The following is an 18,686-nucleotide window of genomic DNA, read 5'->3' on the forward strand; positions in this document are numbered from 1 at the left end:
AGTGACACGTGAGTCCTTCGTCATCAGCCACGGACATTTCTAATATCCAAATGAGAAAGTGAGAAAGGAGAGACATATAAACACAACACCGCAATGTAGGCCAATATGATTACAGCATTACATGGTGTATTTGTGGATTCCTTTTTATTTTATTAAATATATAATAGTGAGACATTTACTTATGTTGTGAGAGCGAACATGAATGTGGCTCCAGAGGAGGATATCAGAGGACATTTAGGCTAAAAACATGGTGTAAATGACACCGTTTTGAGGCGAATTTAAATGTCGAGGTTTCCTGACACTTGGATGACCCCACAGGAGGAGTATGGAGGCATGTTATGGGTTTTTTTCTGTTGTTTTATTAAAGTTGAAGAAGGAGTCACCAGTTACTTCAGTTGTATTGGACTTAGCTTCAACAGTGTTTACCCCTGAAACTCCAAAAGTGTTTTGTGGACTCAAACACTTCACCCACCCCTCCATCGGCATAGTGGTGAGTAGACAATGAGTGAATTTTCATGTTTGGGGTGAACTATCCCTTTAAATGTTAAATATGTGTTTTTGTGGATTCATTTTCATTTTGGTTAAATATTTAATCGTGAGACATCTTACCCCACTGGTACTGGTGGTTTGTAAGAGTGACTCCGTTCCCCTGGCTTTCACCCCATCAGTGTGCATGACACTGAGCCCGCCTCCTCCCCGTGAGGGACACCGCACCGAGCCAGTGCGTGGGGCCCCACGCGGGGCAGCCTGTGTCTTTAAGGAGCCGCGTCGAGGAGGCGTGTTCACGCGCACTACCCAGGCAGCAGGCATCATCCCCATTGTGGTGTGTGGCCGAGTTATTGCGCTCCGGAGCAGCAGCACCGCTCGTGAGGATGCGGTGGCAGCTAACATAATATTTTCTACAGAAAGAAAAACAGGGGCACGTCCGTGTGGCAGCTTCGTTCGGACGCGCACGTTTTCATCCGAGCGTGTGTGTGTGTTTTTTTTCTTCTACATCTCCCTTTTTCCATGAACGCGCCCCCATCGTCAACCTGCTGGGGGCCTAGAAGTGCAGCTGCACCCGGCTTTTTATGAATGGGATGCTCGGTAAGTGTGCGCGCGTTTCTTCCGTGTGTGCTCAAACTGGAACTTCTCTAGAGGATTAGATGTGTTTTTATATGTGTGCGTTGCATGCGGTTCCTTGATGGATTCATCCCTGCTTTATTCAGCGGAGCGCACGGTGCGCACAGCCAGCTGACGCTTTTGTGGCCGGCTACTTATTGTTCTCCTGCCAGTGACCCACCCTGAATCACAGCTTTATTGTAATGGGATCGAAGCTCCAGTGGGTTGTAAACACAGCAGTGAATCTAGAGCCGTTAAATGGACATAAATGTTCCTGTTTTCAAGGGTTTCTTTGTTGAGGAAATAGCGTTCGAGGAAATCGTGTTGTTTGGTCCACACACCCTTTGAAACCATGTGGTATTATTCATATTCTTGGATTATCTGAGTGATGCTGTGGATCAAATTCATCCAAAGTGTTTGTGTTATATTATATCACTTTGCTTTTCTTATTTGACGTCAGAAGATAAGCAAAATATTCAAAATTAGGCCACACACGTGTTTGATGACATACTGGGTGAATGTGTTGTAAATGGGGAAATGCTTTGATTGCAAATGTTTGCAAATCAGGTTTGCGTGTGTGTGTGCAAACTTACTCTAGAATGAGTCAACACAGGAAGTGAAAGGAATATGCAAAAAAAAAAACTGGGCCAGATGCTGCCTCTGAATTCAGATCAGATGACTAAACAAAAAAAAAGAAAAACCTCACATTATACACTTTCTGCCCCAGCATGCACTGCACACCTGCCTTGTTTGTCCACTTCATTACCCACATGACCGCCTTGGCCCGCCCTCTCCAGTTTGCTTGGCAGCGGCCGTGTCACTGTGGCATCGGATGAGCTCACTCACTGGAACAATGAGGTGATGGGCCTCAGGTCTGTCGGCCATCGCTCCATCACTGCCGTCCTGAGAAGAGCTCCTCTGCAGTTGTTTGAGGAGATCATGTTATCGCAGGTCTCTGCTTGTGAGGTACCATGGGTGGATTTCTCTGTTCCCCTATAGGTTTAAATATGACATTGGACCCCTCTTAACCAAAGTAAACAGAGTTTTTTTTTTTTCTTTTTTTCGTGATGTGATGTCAACTCCCTCTGCCGGGCCTCTGTGACGGATGTAAGTCGACGACACAGCAAACAACCGAGCCTCGTTGCCAAGATTTCACGTGTTATAGGCTTATGGTCTGTTTACTTTTTCCCAGAAGTGCCTGTGAAATGCCTCCTTTTGAACAGGCGACACATTCTTTTTAAACCAGCCCGCACTGGTTCTGCTCCCTCTACTTTCCTCTTGTTTCTTAAATTACAAAGCATCTAATTGCCTGCAGGAGACATATGTTTAGTGCCCGAAGGTGAAAGCTAGTCTTGGTTTGTGCGGTGTTGGACACTGTGCCAAGCACTCTGTTATTGGGCACCGCACATTGTAGACAGCCTCAGCTGGCTGGAAGCCCAGGAAACCCAACCTGCTCTGATTGTTCTTTCTTTTTTCTTTTTTTAAACCAAAGTGAACAAGTTTTTGCGCCTGACTTTTGCATGTTGGAGATAATCAGAATCTCCGAAATCCCTCGGCGGTGGTGCTGAAGTGCAATTCTTTAAACTGTTATTTGTGGCCAGCGAGTGTATGGTCCTGCACCCAAGTTTGAACATGTCTGGAGTTTGTGCGTGTGTGTGCGTGTGTGTGTCCTGTCCAGCCCCTTCACATTCCAGGAAATGCCAATATAAACTGTTTGAGCACGGTGATAGTGAACTGCTGGATTATTATAGACTACAACACCGGCCTTTTGAATGATCTGTAGTTTAAGTAGCATGTAGGGTTGTTGTCATCTCCCCTGAGATCCTACCACAGGCCTACAAATGATAAAACCAGCTTGGTGGATAATTTACTTCCTGCTTAGATGTAGTTTGACATTGTGGCATAAAGTTTAAACAGTTTATTGGTACGCTGCCACCTACCTTTTTTTTTTTTTTATGACCTTGTTGTCCCAACATCAAATTCTAAGGGCGTCTCATGTGTCAGTGTGTGAATGCCGTGTTTGTTCCTGGGTCTTTTGTTTGGAGGCATTGTTTTCTGTCCTTATCCAGCATGCTGCTGCATTGTGACCCAGTGTGCTGGGGTTGGTACTTTGGGTCGCAGGAAATGTTTATTCAGTTTTTTTTCCTCCATCCTGTTTCCTTGTCACCAGTTGTAAATATTGTATAAGGGTGATGTCACTGTGGCAATAGAGAGCAGCAGCAGGGGGGGTTGTTATTTTAAACTGCACAAATATGCAGAGAGTTGAAGAAGTCATTCTTTAATTTTCATCTTCCCTGCAGTTTTATTTCCATTAATCCAATAATTGGATACTAAATTCTGAAGGAGAATTGACACTCAGTAAAATGATTATCCACTTGAGTGACACTGCAGATTGCCTCTCTGTGGCCTAAATCGCCCATAAAGCTGTCGAGTGCTCTCTGGCTTTTCAAAAAAAAAAAATCTAATCTTTGACAAAAAGCCCTTCGTAGTTTGATAGCTGCTTGTTCGGCTTCCCTCCAACCTGCGAGGGAAGCCGAACAAGCAGCTTGTTGCTTTTTTATGCTCCCTTGACCCTATAATTATGGCACTCTCGCACTTTAAAGCAAGATTCTCTGGGTCCCATAATTTCCCTGCATTCCTTCCAGCGAGAGCACAAGTTTTCACTTGAGTTTCCTTTTTTAAAAACCTAAGCTCGCTCCTTTTTTCTGCAGCTCTGAAGAGGCACCTAGGTGACAACACAGACACCTGGGCCTGAGGCCAGAGCCGTCATGAGCTGTGACTCATCAGATACCTGCTCTGGAGGAGATTCAGCCTCCTAAAAATAATTAAAGTAACTCAGCCTGAGGTACAGTGCACTAAGAGCTGCTGTTGAGCAGTCCCAGCTCTGTCCCGGACCCTGTGAGGTTATTAAAACTGAGTGTTGATGGCGATATGAGCTGTGTTTGTTAGCTTAGCCCATCAGTAACATAGCCTGATGGGGGGGGGGGGGCCGAGGCCTTGTTTACATGATGTGTGGCCAGGAAGGGCAGGCTGAGAGATTTCCGGAGAGATGGGAGGGTTTACCGCCTCATTTTCTCCCCTGCCCTTCCTGCGGACCCCCGGACACGCCAACCTATTTCTCTGTCAAACACTGGCACATGAAATATGAACTTCTGGAAAAGAGTTGGCAAATTGTTGAGTCGAGGCTATTGGTGTCGGTCACATACCTCAACAATAATCAGTCATATTCTTGCCGCTCTGTGCACATGCACCACTCAAGGGTCCTCAGACATCTTTGTGGGGACAGGGACGGTTATTAATGACCCGAAGCTGGTTGCTGACCTTTCTTGTCCGGCTGGATAATGAGAGCGATATCAGGTTTCAGCCATGTCTTATTACAGAAATCATTCATTTCTGGCAGGCATAGGGCAGTGCAGTGGTTAGCACTGTCGCCCCACTGCAAGAAGGTCGGTTTGGCGAGGATCTTTTCTGTGTGGAGTTTGCATGTTCTCCCTGTACTCTGACCTCCTCTCGCAGTCCAAAGACTGGGGTTAGTTTGATTGGAGACTCCAAATATGTGTGAATGTTGGTTTGCCTCTGTATGCTGGTCTTGTGATGGGCTGGCGACCTGTCCAGGGTGTTCCCCTCCTCTCAACCAATGTCGAGCTGGGATTGCCTCCAGCCCCTAAGCGACCCTCTTAAGTAAACTTGATTCCACACTGGTGCCAATTTCTGCCCTACCCCCACCAACCTCCATGTTTATTTAGATGCCATGCCCAATACACACAGATGACGTTGATGCTGAGCGACGCCGGCTGTAATTTCAGAGGCATGTTTGTGAAATGTATTCCAAATAGAGGCGATGGCAAGAGCAGGGGCGGACAGCGTTGTTTGTGTATAATAAGGCATTGTCGAAACCGTGAACGTGTCTTGTTTGGCGCACAGAAAACTTGGTGTATAGCCTCCTTGTCCGTCATTCGCTGTTTGTGTCTGTAATCAAAGCTGTCGCCTTTAGTGAGAGCAGAGAAGGAGACGTAGTGTCATGTCTGGAGGCTGTGTTGGCTGCAAATGTAAAAGAGACAAGTCATCTCCTCTCGGGTATCAGAGGTCAGCTGCTACACGTCGACACGACTGGCTGCGGGCCTGTTCTCTGCCAGGAACCTCTGTCATTGGCTGATGGCTCCGCTCTGTGTCGCTCACCTTTTCTGTCTGAGTTTTATATCCACCACGTCAATGATTATACGATGAGTTCATGTTTGCACTGGCCAATCCACGCTGATTATACAACACTAACACACTTATGGACTTGTGTACTTATTTACCAGTCCACTGGATGCTATTTTTAAACACTGCAGAATTTTGTAAGTTGGTTCCTCCAGTCCAAGCAGCTTACCTAAAATATTCCCCTCACGGATCTCAGTGATAAGTCAGTGATTGCGAATGCCAACTGAAAAAAAAAACCTACAGGGACTCTTATTCGCAGGAAAGCTCTAAAACTCTGCTGTGCTTTGATCTGTACTAAGCAGAATGTCCTGCTGGGTAAAGTGTGATATTAGCATAACAGACCGCCTCACACCAGCGTGCCAGGTATGAGTGGGGACGGCCAAAACACTGATATGCGAGTTCTCGTTTGTCTGTGCTTGAGAAATACACACACAGGTTTCTAGTATCTTTTTACTCAACTTAAGCACATTATTCTAGGTTCTGTCCATATAGGGCTGAAATGACTAATATATTTTATCAAACCAACTTTCCAAAACACCCAAAACTTCTATTTACCATTTAAAAAGTGTTTCTGCTACATTTATCAGTCCTTAGTCAATAATCTGATGTTTTTTATGAATTCTAATAAAATTATAATCCCATAAACAAAATATTGTAGCATAAATTGGCTATCCAGTTGTCCCAATTAACTTTTTACAATTGACATTTTTTTTTACTCGTATAGAAAAGTACTCCCTTTTTCAAAACATTAAAGCAGGTGTCTTAGTAATTTGCTATCCTATGCTACATCTACATGATTGTGTGAAGCCTACAGTTCATAAAGTTCATAAATATATTTGGAATAATTAAAACATTTTTATATTATTTGCTATCATAATAAAAAACTTTCACATAACAATGATGACCAAAAAGAGCTCCAGTATTGGCAGATATCTAAATTCAGGTATTCGAATCAGGACAAGGTGAATCGGTTTGCATTTAATATAAATATTGACAGTTACTAATTCTGCTATTCGACAGATCATTGCAGCTCTAGGTCTTCAAAGTGCAATTAAATAAAGTTGGACTCTAACATGCTCAGGTCAGGGTCTGTGGGAACAGGAGCCGGTCAGCAAATGCCGGCTAAGCCTGTTGCCGCGGGCGACGTTTCCTCATCGTTTTCTGAATTTAACAGTAACACATTTTTGGATTTGTCTCGCTCTTCAGACTGCAGCGGATTTACACTTAAATCCTGGAACTGCACGGTGGAGAACGGCATTGGGGAAAAAGGGTGGTGTGGCAAGAGAGAACTCCAAGAAAGACTGCAGGTCAACAACTTGATCCCGAAATCCATAAAACTACAAGCAAATGGCAGTGCCCATTTAGAGGGCCCCAAATGGGCCATTTAAACAACAGCTAAATCTGGCTTTTTATGTAAAGCCTCTGGGGGCTTTATTTGTAAATTCTCATTAGACCGGTGTGTTTTCTCATTGCTGCATTTATCTCAGAGGGCAGCATCCGCCTGATTCATTTTGTTCCCCGTCTGTGTGATTGAGAGATAATGTGATTTCCACTGTTCGTCCTAGGGCTGCTCCTTCCTAAATGAGATATTCAGGCCTGCTAACTGAGTTGCGTGGCAGATAGCTATCTATTAGACGCCATTTGTCTGCTTAATTACTGGTGTGTGTGTGTGTGTGTGTGTGTGTGTGTGTGTGTGTGTGTGTGTGTGTGTGTGTGTGTGTGTGTGTGTGTGTGTGTGTGTGTGTGTGTGTGTGTGTGTGTGTGTGTGTGTGTGTGTGTGTGTGTGTGTGTGTGTGTGTGTCTGAACAGAATACCTGGTATTGCAGTTAGATGTTGTAATAAACCTCGGTTTTTACTTGCAAGTGGAATGAAGTCGTCTAGACTAATTTTTAGGTTGAGATGTCAGCGAGATGGAGGAAAACTGCAATATTAGTGCTTGTTTTTTGACACACATTTGGGTGCCTCCATCCAAAGGGGCCTCCCCCCCCTAATGTCATTTCCCCCTCAGGGTTATTTGCTTGTCCGTCCAGGTCACTGGCTTCAAATGAGGCAGACAGACAACCCCCACCACCACCAGGGCAGCAGCAGCAGCAGCAGCCACCCTCTCCCAGACAGTGGAATACACACTGGATGAATTAAGCACAAAGACGGTGCATCAATACTCAATTAGGGAAATGGACCATTCGCCATGTACGTGTGTGTGTTTGAGTGATCTCTTGTGTATTATTGTTGTCTGGCCTATTGTGAGAGTATTGACAAGAAGTGAGAAGTTATATTCGTCCTAAACACAAATCATCCGGGGGGGTCAATACGTCTGTGATGTTGAACAGGAAATCTTTGTCATGAATATAAATTCACTTGTGTGTGTGTGTGTGTGTGTGTGTGTGTGTGTGTGTGTGTGTGTGTGTGTGTGTGTGTGTGTGTGTGTGTGTGTGTGTGTGTGTGTGTGTGTGTGTGTGTGTGTGTGTGTGTGTGTGTGTGTGTGTGTGTGAGCTGTAAAACCTTAATGGATGCATGTTAATGATATGAGTGATTTCTGAGTCGCAGCTTGTGCTCACAGCCGCTGTGCGCTCACTTCCTCTGATGTAGCATCTGTGCTCGGCGTTAAGAGATGACTGCAGCATTTCCTCTGAGACTCGAACCTCTCCCAGGTGAACAGAGTCAGTTTATTGTCTGATGTATAATGGCTGCCTTCTTTTTTCTTCACCCGTGCAGTTCAGTCGGAGTAAAATAACCCGTTTCTGTTTGCTGCCTTTCTCTGTTATTTGTGTGCTTTTCCCTCTGAAGACCTGGGTGTGTATTTTCTTCCCACAGAGTCGTGGCTATAACCATATGATGTTTAAACAGATTTAGAAACCCTCCACGGACCCAGCCTAGGTATTTAAATTGATAATTGAGTTTCGCAATCTATAAACGCATTGCGTTTTCCCATAGAATAGTATATACACTTGGAGGGAATTGGCTGGAAAATCATTTTCTCACACATTTTGGAAATTAATGGGATCATGCGTGCGCCGCATCCGAATAAAAGCTCGTCAGTCATCTTCCAAAAACTCCAATCATTTACGGGGCTGCTGCTCTGCGGGTCAGACACGTCCAGTGGGTGTTAGCTTATCAGAAGCTGTTCTGGTCTCGCTGTCAAATTGGAAATGAGGCAGATGCGTCTGATTCTGTCCCACGTTCTGTGTCTCCAGTGATCTCTGCAGCAGCCTGACCCTGAGTGTTGAGAAAGTCTGTTTATAAAATCACCCCCCTCCCCGCTGTGACCCCGTAGTTCCCACGCTAACTGCTGCCTTCTAAGGCATACACACATGCGTACATTCACACACACACGCTCTAATGCAAAGACACACAAGGCTATAAATACAACAGGGCCATACTAAATCAGGTTTTGATTCTGCAGAGTTCCCGGGGTCTGGTTTAGATTCGGCTGATGAAGAACAGTCTGCCTGGTACAGTCTGAAACAAATTTCTGCATCCCTGAGATGGTCATGCCATTGAGCTTCTCAGCTTGATCCTGGCCTGGGGCGCTGAGATGAAGGAGATGGAGATGGGATTTTACCATCTCCCTGTTTCATCTGCGAGTTGTTTTCCCCTGTCTGTTTATACCACCCAGAAGCAACTACTCATCATTTTTCTGCTTCTTTTTTTTTTGTTTTTTTTGTTTTTCGTGCTGGGTGTGAATTATTTCCTCATTATTTCCCCAAAAAACAAATCAGAGCATGCAGCTTCAATAATAAACATGTGTCTGTGAAAAAAGTGACCTTGTTTGTGTGTGTTGGCGCAAAAACACTTGGAGTTCATGGAAAGTTTTCACATCTCGTCTCAGCCTCGGTTAAATAAGGCTTACAAGTTTACACGCAGCCTATATGCTTCTCTTGATACAGATCGCTTCGTGTCCCACGTTGGAACACATGTATATTTTTACTTCTTTCCATTTTGGAGCAATACAAAAATATACCCACAGTATGGATGGGTGGTTAGTGAAAACATCAGATTAAAAGCGAGTATTGTCTGAGCTGCGGATCGACACAGAAGGAGGCCATGTGTTGCACGCTGGTACGAAGCCCGGAGCGTTCTGCGGCCCCTGACAGGAAGTGCTGTTGCTTGCTTGCAGGAGGGTGTTTCTATGGAGACCAAAGCAGGTGAGGGCCTGAACAGGAAGAGGAGTATAGCGGCTCAGCTGGCAAAGAAAGGAGGCGGGGGGGGTGGAAGCAGATGAACGAGGTCGGTGAACTTCAAAAGCGCCTGCCACATTAAAGAGGAGAAATCCCCCAAACGGCACTTCTACCCAAAACAACTCTGACTTAAATATCGTTTGAAGGCTCGCCTGTAAGAAATCCAGAAGTCAAGGTTAAGCCGCTGACTGTTTTTGATGATCTCCCTGTGTTAAGATGAGTAAACGGAGAAAGCGGCGCTGTGTGCAAGCCAGAGAGGCGCTCGCTTAAAACGGCAAAGGTAAGCGCTTTCTTTCGGGGCCCGCTTACGTGAAACCATAGACATTTTCCCGCCACAAGTCGGAGGTGCATGTGTTTTTGATGCCTGTCTGCAGAAACTGCTTGCAATTCATTCTGCAGACCACCAGGGCAGTGTTCTTTTCATGCGTGTTTTTTATATGTTTGGGATGGCTAATGAGATACCCTGCCCCTGTCCTCCAGTAGAGCACCTGAAGGAAGCGGCAGCAAGCTTGGCAGTTTCCTCTGTCTGGGGCCTGGGCTGCTGCGGAAGTGTTTTCTATCACCCGTCGCTCACAAACCGTCTTGGTGCTTAAACTCTGATGGCTGGGGGGGGGGGGGATATTCTCTGTCGTTTCTCATGTCTCCAGTTAAAGTTCCACATGCGTTTGAGCAACTGGATGATAAGTTTTCGGTCAGACGCTGCGTGCTGTGCAGCCGAGGTTGTCATCTCCGGCAAACCCGACTCATGTTGGTCTGTGGTTGGTGTTTTTCTCTCAATTATAATGCCATTTTGAAACAGAATCCTGTGGTGTTACATCTTTTATTTTTTTTCTTCCCCCCAGAGGTCATCACACAGATGTTTGAAGAGTGTTGCTTATCATTATGGAGATGCATAATTGATGGCTTCGGCTCTTGTAATTAGTGGAAGGTTTGAAATTCTTAGAAATGTATTTATTTATTTATTTACTTGACGGCATTAAAACAGTTGACTGAAAATATTTTGTGCAACATAATGTGAAACTCGATTTTGCTTTATTTCTGGCCTGATTTCTGTGTTTTAGCGAAAAGGATTCGCTGTGTTTCTCAGGGTCGATGCAATTTATATTCGGTGTTTAATTTAGTTTAAAGGATTGATCTCTTTTTAAATGTGTATAATGTTGAATTGGTTCTGTATAATTTATTGTATTTCTCTTCATTTTTTCAGGTTCCCAGGCTGACTGAATTTAAGGAGCATCAATATTCCCTCCAAGGTCTCTAACAAGCATCACATTCAAGGTCTGGAAGCTCCTCTCATCGGCTGACCATCTTTTTCTTACCTCTTCGTGCAAAAGAAAAGGAAGCACCTAATCCGGCGCCATGCCAATCTTAAAACAGCTGGTGTCTGGCTCCTCCCAGACCAAGCGCCGCTCACGCATGGACCTGACCAGGGAGATGATCAGTGCCCCGCTGGGCGACTTCCGCCACACTATGCATGTCGGTCGCAGTGGTGATGCCTTTGGAGATACCTCCTTCCTCAGCACCCGCTCGGGAGAACCTCCCCCCGATACCACGTCCTTCCCCCGCTCCCCCCGACCCGGCCTCCTGTCTCGCACCTTCAGGAGCAGCAAACGCTCCCAGTCGGTGACCCGAGTTGATCAGCAGAGCGACAGCGGCCTGGTGCTCCCAGGCGGGTCACCGACCTACGTGAAGAACGCCATGTCTCTGCCCTTTCTCAACGATGAAGGCCGCAGCGACATCATGGGAGCAATGAGTCTGTCCTCGAGTCCGCTGAAGCAGCAGCATGACGAGGTGGACGGCAGAGGTGCGGCCGCAGCCACTCACTTCCTGGAACTGGAGGAGAGAGACTTTGGCGAGCTGACTGAGCTTCCGGAGAGCTCCTATCACTGTGGAGGAGGAATGAAGCACGCCGTGTCGGTGATGTCTTTCCACGTCGACCTTGGACCCTCCATGCTCGGCGACATCCTGGGGGTGATGGAAAAGGAGGAGGACGACCTTGGCTACGAGGAGGGCAAGAGCAGCGAGGGCCGTGCGTCACCACCCCTCAGCACGCATGGCGAGGACGAGGACAGCATGGAGAAGGGCCAAGACGAGGATACAGAGGAGCAGATGGAGGTAGAGGCAGAGCTGCAGTGCTCCGTGCACCCACCCAGGTCTATTGACAGGCAGCTTGAGGACGGGGGGCCCTACACCCCGCAGTACACCCCCGAGACGAGGCCCAAACACTTGCAGCATCTAGACAGCTGCTCCGTGTCCAGCTCCGGCTCCGCTGCCCTGGATGAGAAACCACACAGTCAGACCTATGCAGGAGACACAGACAGCGCCACCTTCAGTGCCCCGCCAGAGGAGGAGAGCAACTTCTCCTCGTTCCTGGAGGATGAAGATGACGAGATCCGCGTATGAGATTTTCAAAGCTGACGAAAAAGTAGGACAGAGCTCTGGGAGGGGGGTTTGTGTGAAACTAGCAAGTCCTTTGACAGAGTGGATTTACACTTGGAAAGACACTGTAGTCGTCTGCTGTGGGAATGGGACTGTGAATGGGAATTTGTGACATGGGAGGCTTACTTTGAACGTCTGTGAAGACTGTGCCTGCTCCTGTAGGATGGGCCAAACTCCATCTGTCGGAGAGCCTTACCCTCCACTGTGTGTCAATCCATCCCTCCCTGTTGAACACTCAGAGAAGTGACATGGAAGAGCAGCCGCCTTTTTTTTTTTTTTTTTTTTTGAACAGGGAACATTCCAGACGTGCGCTGGGAGGAATGGGTTAGAAAGGAACTTTTTTTTTGTAAGAAAAACACTTTCCATAACTAAAGCTCGATTCACACGCGCTCTCTCTTTTCTCACTTGACGTGTCACATGTGCTTTTCTCTCTCTCTCTCTCTCTCGTTCGCTCTGCCTCTCTGTTGTTGTTGTTGTTGTTGTGTTTTCTCTCTCTGGCTGTGGGACATCATGAGGCCTGAGCCCGAACAGAAGGTCTCTGTCAACACAACAGGACCACTGGTGGGTGCCTTGTCACAGTAAAAAATGGGCTGTGTTTGTCACTGGAGAGTGAAGTCCTGCCTTGAGCCTCTCTCGTCTTAAGACAAATATTATACTAAAGTACCACTGATCCGTCAATTTTCTCCCTTATGTAACATCAGGGTCCTTGCAACGCTGCACAGAGGCTGCCATTTCCTGCTGCAAAGCGAGACCACAGAGCCCAAACCCCAAATTCTCTTCTGTTTTTAATTCGGCGTGAGCACCACACAGACACAGACTCGGACTCGGTGTGAATTAAAGAACACGTAAAAGCTTATGGAGATACATCAGCCTGATTTAACTAAAGGATGATGTTACTACACGATACTGAAGGAGTGAGGAGTCATGTGTGTGTGGCACCCTGGAGAAGGGCCGGGCGTTTTTTTTTTCTCGTCTCGTGTCAATGAACATACTCTTTTATTTCACTCTTCTCATAGATTTCCGTGAACCGGCACGAAATGACGAGCTTCCTTTCGATCAATCTGCCAAACTGACACAGAAAACCACTTCCTTCCTTGTTTTTTATACATCTGAGAGACTGCAGCGGTTCAACTGAATTCAGTTAAAGATTATAATTCTCTTTAAACCCGGGGGTGCCTTTTATGTGTAAAAACAGTTCCAAAACTACTTTAGGGTTAAGGGTTTGTACTGATGGAGGGAAAAAAAGAATTGCACCAGCCGGCACTATTAGACCACACACTACTTCTGTACGTGTCTAATACCTGGTGATGTTAAATTTGTTTTGCTATGTATGAGAAATATTTGCGATATTTGGCTATTTTTGAAGAGCGGATGAGAAAGAAGACACAGCCAGCAATAGATGCAAGGGGCATTTTAGAAGACTTGCTATTTTTATGCAAGTTGCTTTGTCATTGCAGCTTGACTGTATCTCTTGCGTCATGAATAAAACAAATAAAATAAAAAAAGATGCAGTGGCCAGAAGTATTGAGGCTCAGTGGCGCTGATTGATGTCTCTGCCTTAACTGAAACTGACATGTGCCAAATGATTAATTTTCTCGCCAAAAAAAAAAAAGATTCAGTGGCGAGGCTCTCTTTCTGGGAGAGCCGGTCACATCTGCCTGTCGCCTCCCTCTATGTTTGGATAATCACTGTGGAGTTCAGCTCGAGTTCAGCTTGCAGGTTTAAAAAAAATAAGAAAAAAAGATGGAAATAAATGGTGTTTTTAAGATGTGCTACCATGCAGAAAAATGAAAACAAATGAACTTGCATAACTGGATATTTATATTGCCAATCGCTCACACACTACATAATATATTCAGGTAATTTCCAGAGTAAATCTTGTGCGAATGGGAAGTTGTCCGTGTTGCTTTGTTCCGTATTATGTATATTCTGCCTTACTGTCGTTTTTTCCTACAGTATATTTACAGCCTTTTTTCTGTATTATCCAAAATAACCTATATTTTTCAATAAAATAAAGTCTGAACATATTTTACTGCTGCGTATATCTTTTTTTTTTTGTGTTATTGCCTCTTTGTCTCAGCACATCAGAGGATAATATAACTTTTGAGTGCGACTCCATCGGCAGCATTAACAAAGGAATTCCTTGAGTGCCTTCTCTGTTTCCTGTTACTATTTTCTGGCTCTCCCAGAAGAGGAAGGAAGGAAGCAATTGAGGCCTAAGTTGGATGCGTCTCTTAAGTATTAGCTATACAAGCTGAGAGGGATGTGATGACTCATGAGTAAACGTGTGTGTGTGTTGAAGTTTGTGTGAGAGAGAGACGAGCTCTGTTCTAGAGCAGCTTTATTCTCATTAGTACTGATGTGGGGCGAGTGAAAGATGGATGGTGGAGGGAAGGTGAGGAGCCTCGCCGATGACAGGTTCTTGTCCTGATTGGGAGCGGAGGGACGGGGGCGTGTGGCAGCCACGTAAGGAACGGGCTCCTCCGCTTCTCATCATGGACCCTGTTCTGTCACAGTCGATTTTCTACACCCAACTCTTTGGCTTTCCGCACGCACCGGCGATGCCCCGGGGCCTCGGTCAGAGTTCAGTGCACTCTGTTTAGTCAACGGTCGCAGCAGACAGGCCAAGGTCTCCACCCTGCATCCCTCCACGTTAGAGCTGGCATGCTAAAACAAATGATGGGGGGGGGGGGGTGTTTGGATCCTCGACCTCCCTATGGAAAGTGCCCCTGAGATAATGCATGTTGTGATTTGGCGCCGGACGACAAATGAAACACACTTAAATTGAAGGGGAATTAATCTCCTTCCACTTTCAGTTTGTCACAGTCACATTAAGCCAGCGTTCAATCTACCAGAGGGCCCGAACAAGTCATTATTCTTAGACTCGCGGTAGAAACAGGCCATTTATATTGATTGTTGTGGTCAATACCAACCAGCAGTGCTATTGATCCTTCTTTTCACTGTCTGTGTGAAGTCATTACTCTTCTTGGAGATTGTTGATTTGTTTTTTTTGTTTGTTTGTTTGAGGAGGACAGCCCAAATCTCCACGAGTCACCACTTCTGCATTTGTTTCAAAGTCCTGTCTTTTTTAAACTGAAGTATAAATCATCCTCACGTGCAGCATGGGAGGCGAGTCGCTCGGTCCAAGCCTTGTCGTCTACTGCCATCTAGTGGTTGTGCGACGCTCCCATCTGGTGATGGGTGTGTGTGTGTTAAGCGTAATGGCCGTTTTGACTTTGAGATTTGAGATTGATCTTTTTAATACCTCTGCATCAACTTACACTCAAGAACACCACGTTGATTGATGAGTGTGTTTTATCACAACCACGTCTCAGTGTGACTCCCACGTGTCAGTGTCTACAGAGATGGAATGCCCCCCCCTCCCCCTTTTAAAAAAAAAAAAAAAAAAATCTCAAAACTCATCACCAAAACTGTCGAATGAGATTATACGTGGTGATTTGTAGCGAGGGGCAGGATGTGAACCCAGCCGCTCAAGTTGTCCCGCACATTTAAACTTGACACTGGAGATGGGTGAGATCTGCTCACCTCCCTCCCCCCATAGAAAGCCCATTGTAACAGGAGTCTGTCATGCAGCTGTTTCTCCCCCTCAAACACCCTGGATGTAGTTTCTCATCTGGCTCAGAGGCTGTCAAATGTCATTTCCCTTTGCCTTCCAATTCACTTTTGAGGAAAAAAAAAAAAGAAAAACATACACTGGATCCATACTAGAGCCACCAATGGGAGGCGCTCATTGCCTTCAGGTTTATTATGTCAGGAGCCCCGGCCTGGACCCACAACCTTTTCCACCAAATTCCATCAGCAGACTTGAGGCTCTTCCAGGAGGCCGAAGGCATGCTGAAATCTGGAAAGTATTAAACAACCTGCTGGTGGAGGGGGGGAGTGGGAAAGGAAAGGTGGGAGGGGGGGCAGATGAAGGAGAGAGGGGCTGGGGTGGGGGGGAGTAAAAAGTGGGGGATGGGGGAAGAAAGGAAAAGAATACAAAATTGTTCATATGCCGCCCTTTTGCCTCGCTCCGTTCCCTTCCTCCTCCTCCCACGCGCACATAATAGTGTGTGAGCGCTCCCCCTCCCCAAAAACATCCAGACCACTCCCCGAGCAGATCCAGCACTTTTCTTTAATGTTGGCAGCAGTCGTTTGCAAGTCCCCCTTTTTTTTAATGGGTCATAAACAAACAGCCATTTCTGCTGCGTAGCTCTACGCTCAGGGAGGGGTTAGAAGGGGGGTGGGGGGGGTGGACTGGAGTTGTTTTCTGGCACAGAACTCGAAGGCGAGTGCCATGGTCGAAAAAAGCCCCAACTGTGTGTTTGCGGTTGGAAGAGAAAATGAAAACGCTGGATGCCTTCCAGACATCCTTTCCCATGCTTTGATACACATATCTCTGACCAAATGTATGCGCGGTGTCTGGGAGGGCAAAATGTGCCCCAGTGAGAAAGGCCCGCCCATCAAAGATGTATAATATCTAAACTGTGCCAAGTTTAGTTTATTTTATTTATTTTTTCAAGAAAGCAAGGAAGAGAATTCCTCTTGCAGGCAATAAGATCTGTCCTGACTGGTAATCCATCAATGTTAAATGATCAATAGTCTCTTCTTCTCCTCTGCCGAGATAAAGTTTGACTGTACATCAACTGAGTTAATGATCATTACTGTGTGTATGTTATCATTCAGCAGAGACATTTCTCCTTCCCTCTTCTTATCGATCGAATCTTAACACCTATTACAAGAGTAATTTGTCTTGTCCTTTTTAAATGCACAGTGTCTTCAGTCCCGTCTAAGTGTAAGAGCGTCAAACTAACAAATGTTATCATTGTGTGTCCTGAAAGATAGTTTGAAGCGTTCCTCCGTGAGAACAAGACGTGACGGCCCTGCGGATATTGGCGCTAACAGGAGCTGCGAACATAAACATTCCAGTACCCAGTGTTGACCTCTTGACCTGCAAAACCTGGAACTGCAGGGCCAGCAGCAGGAGACCACACACACACACGTGGTGGGGGGGAGTAGCAGGAATCTTCTCCGGTGTCCCCGCTTTAAAGATCTTCAGATGCTTGCGCCGAAGACGACTGTGAAAAATTAGCCCATCCTCCGCGGTCTTCCCGCGCAGGGACTGCGGCAGGTATGTCAGAATGTGGGTACGTCTTTTCTCAGATGGAAAAGTGATTCCGAGGGAAACGCAGCTCTTGTTCTCCCCCGGCCGTTGTGCAACGAGCAGTTTTCTTTATAAATCTGGAGATTGTGTCATAACCTCTTTTGGGCAGCACTCAGATCCTGAGCGTTAAAATGTGTCTTTTTCCATCGAGCAGAACCACAATTGCTAAATCCACGTTCAACTCAGCAGACTAAAACTGTTCTGCGGTTCTTTTTTGCTACGAATGAACAAACAACTGGAACAACATACGCCAGTTTTCTGTTGTTTTCAGAGTCATGATATTTAAAACTTAGCCGTCAATCACAATCAACTTTGTGATCTTTTAGCATTCAGCGTGTTGTACTCAGATCTGAACATGAAGGTCTCGTTTTTTTGCCATAAGCACAGAAACGATGATTCATCCCCTCATTTTCCATTCTTTCCTTCTGTCTGAGCCGTGCTGTGCTAACCCTGTCTCCCTGTGCTGAAAAGAAGATCGGTTCCTGCAGGCATGTGTGTCCTCTGGAGGTCTGGTCTGGCCTGCACTCAGCCATGACCACATAGGATGGGGCTGGGGGCTCTGCTGCTCTCTACCCCCTCATCTCCGCCAGAGGCTGCTTCCCGTCCAAGACCTGCCCACGGCTGGCTGACACGAGCGGAAGGAGACCACTCGTATAAATATATATAACGTATATATACGTCCACGCGTACTGCATTCCTCCGTACACCCACATGTGAAGGTCACTGTCGTAAAAACTTCGCACCTAAAGCTTTGGGCAATTTTTGATGGATATAAAGTAGATTTCCAAATCCTCAAATCTGAAATAATTGGATTTCCACCAAACCGTCGAGAGATAGACGACCTGTCAGCTCCGCAAAAGTGAAGCCAAAACATCTCGTTCGCCCCCTGGAGGCTGGCAACAGTGTAGGTCATAAACCTACGTAAACATGTATATTTAAATAACCTCTCAAGCTCCTTATCGTGTGTTGTGTTATCGTTGTATCAGCCGAGTGTTGTGTTGGATGTTATCCATGTTAGTGGATGGGACATAAATCAAAATAAAATGTACACATCAATTTCTTTTTTTCTCAAAGATTGATTCTGTCATTTTAGGAAGTTGATTTATGTACAAGATTACATTTTTCAAAGTTTGGTTTTAATTAGATGATGAGTTTGATGCTGTAAAAATGAGATCAACCGTCATGATTGGCAGCTTAGACTGACTCGCGATTGGTCGAGTGTGTGTGTGTACCGTCTGGACGTCGATACTGCAGCTCCACCCCCCCCTTTCCACTGCGCATACTTCAAATGTGATGGCAGCACTTGGTTCCTGGAATTTTTGGCTTCATTTCTGGAGAGTGAGAGGAAGTGGAGACGCGTCACAATCTATGATTTCCACATGTCGAAAAAAATCTACGATTCATTCATCTCTGCGTGCAGCTCATTGGTGGGAGCCGTCAATGTATCAGCGAACCCAGGACTGAACCAGCGAAACCGAGGGTTTAGATGTGGATCTCGCATCTAAACCCTCGGTTTCGCTGGTTCAGAAAAACCAGGAAGCTACATCCTTGCCAACACCGACTTGGCGCCGTCCCATCAGAGGCTGTATGTCCATACAATACCC

General features: G+C 46.0%; 1 protein-coding gene across 2 annotated transcripts; it reads left to right on the top strand.

The window, feature by feature from the left end:
- The first annotated feature begins 787 nt into the window (after positions 1–787).
- cdc42ep4a (CDC42 effector protein (Rho GTPase binding) 4a) lies at positions 788–13,945 on the top strand. 2 transcript variants are annotated; one of them, XM_034592604.1, is made up of 2 exons: positions 788–1,086; positions 10,687–13,945. In XM_034592604.1, exon 2 carries the CDS (start codon positions 10,839–10,841, stop codon positions 11,880–11,882), a length of 1,044 nt encoding a protein of 347 aa, XP_034448495.1. In that variant the 5' UTR covers positions 788–1,086; positions 10,687–10,838; the 3' UTR covers positions 11,883–13,945. The 2 variants fall into 2 exon arrangements, with proteins under 2 accessions (XP_034448495.1, XP_034448496.1); XM_034592605.1 differs by lacking the exon at positions 788–1,086 and adding an exon at positions 9,516–9,762.
- Positions 13,946–18,686: the final 4,741 nt, after the last annotated feature.

This window comes from Hippoglossus hippoglossus, chromosome 8 (genome assembly GCF_009819705.1).
Source record: "Hippoglossus hippoglossus isolate fHipHip1 chromosome 8, fHipHip1.pri, whole genome shotgun sequence".
Classification (NCBI taxonomy): Eukaryota; Metazoa; Chordata; class Actinopteri; order Pleuronectiformes; family Pleuronectidae; genus Hippoglossus; species Hippoglossus hippoglossus.

Bases quoted from the DNA above. Each gene is read 5' to 3' on its own strand.
- cdc42ep4a (XM_034592604.1), top strand. From the start codon at position 10,839: ATGCCAATCTTAAAACAGCTGGTGTCTGGCTCCTCCCAGACCAAGCGC.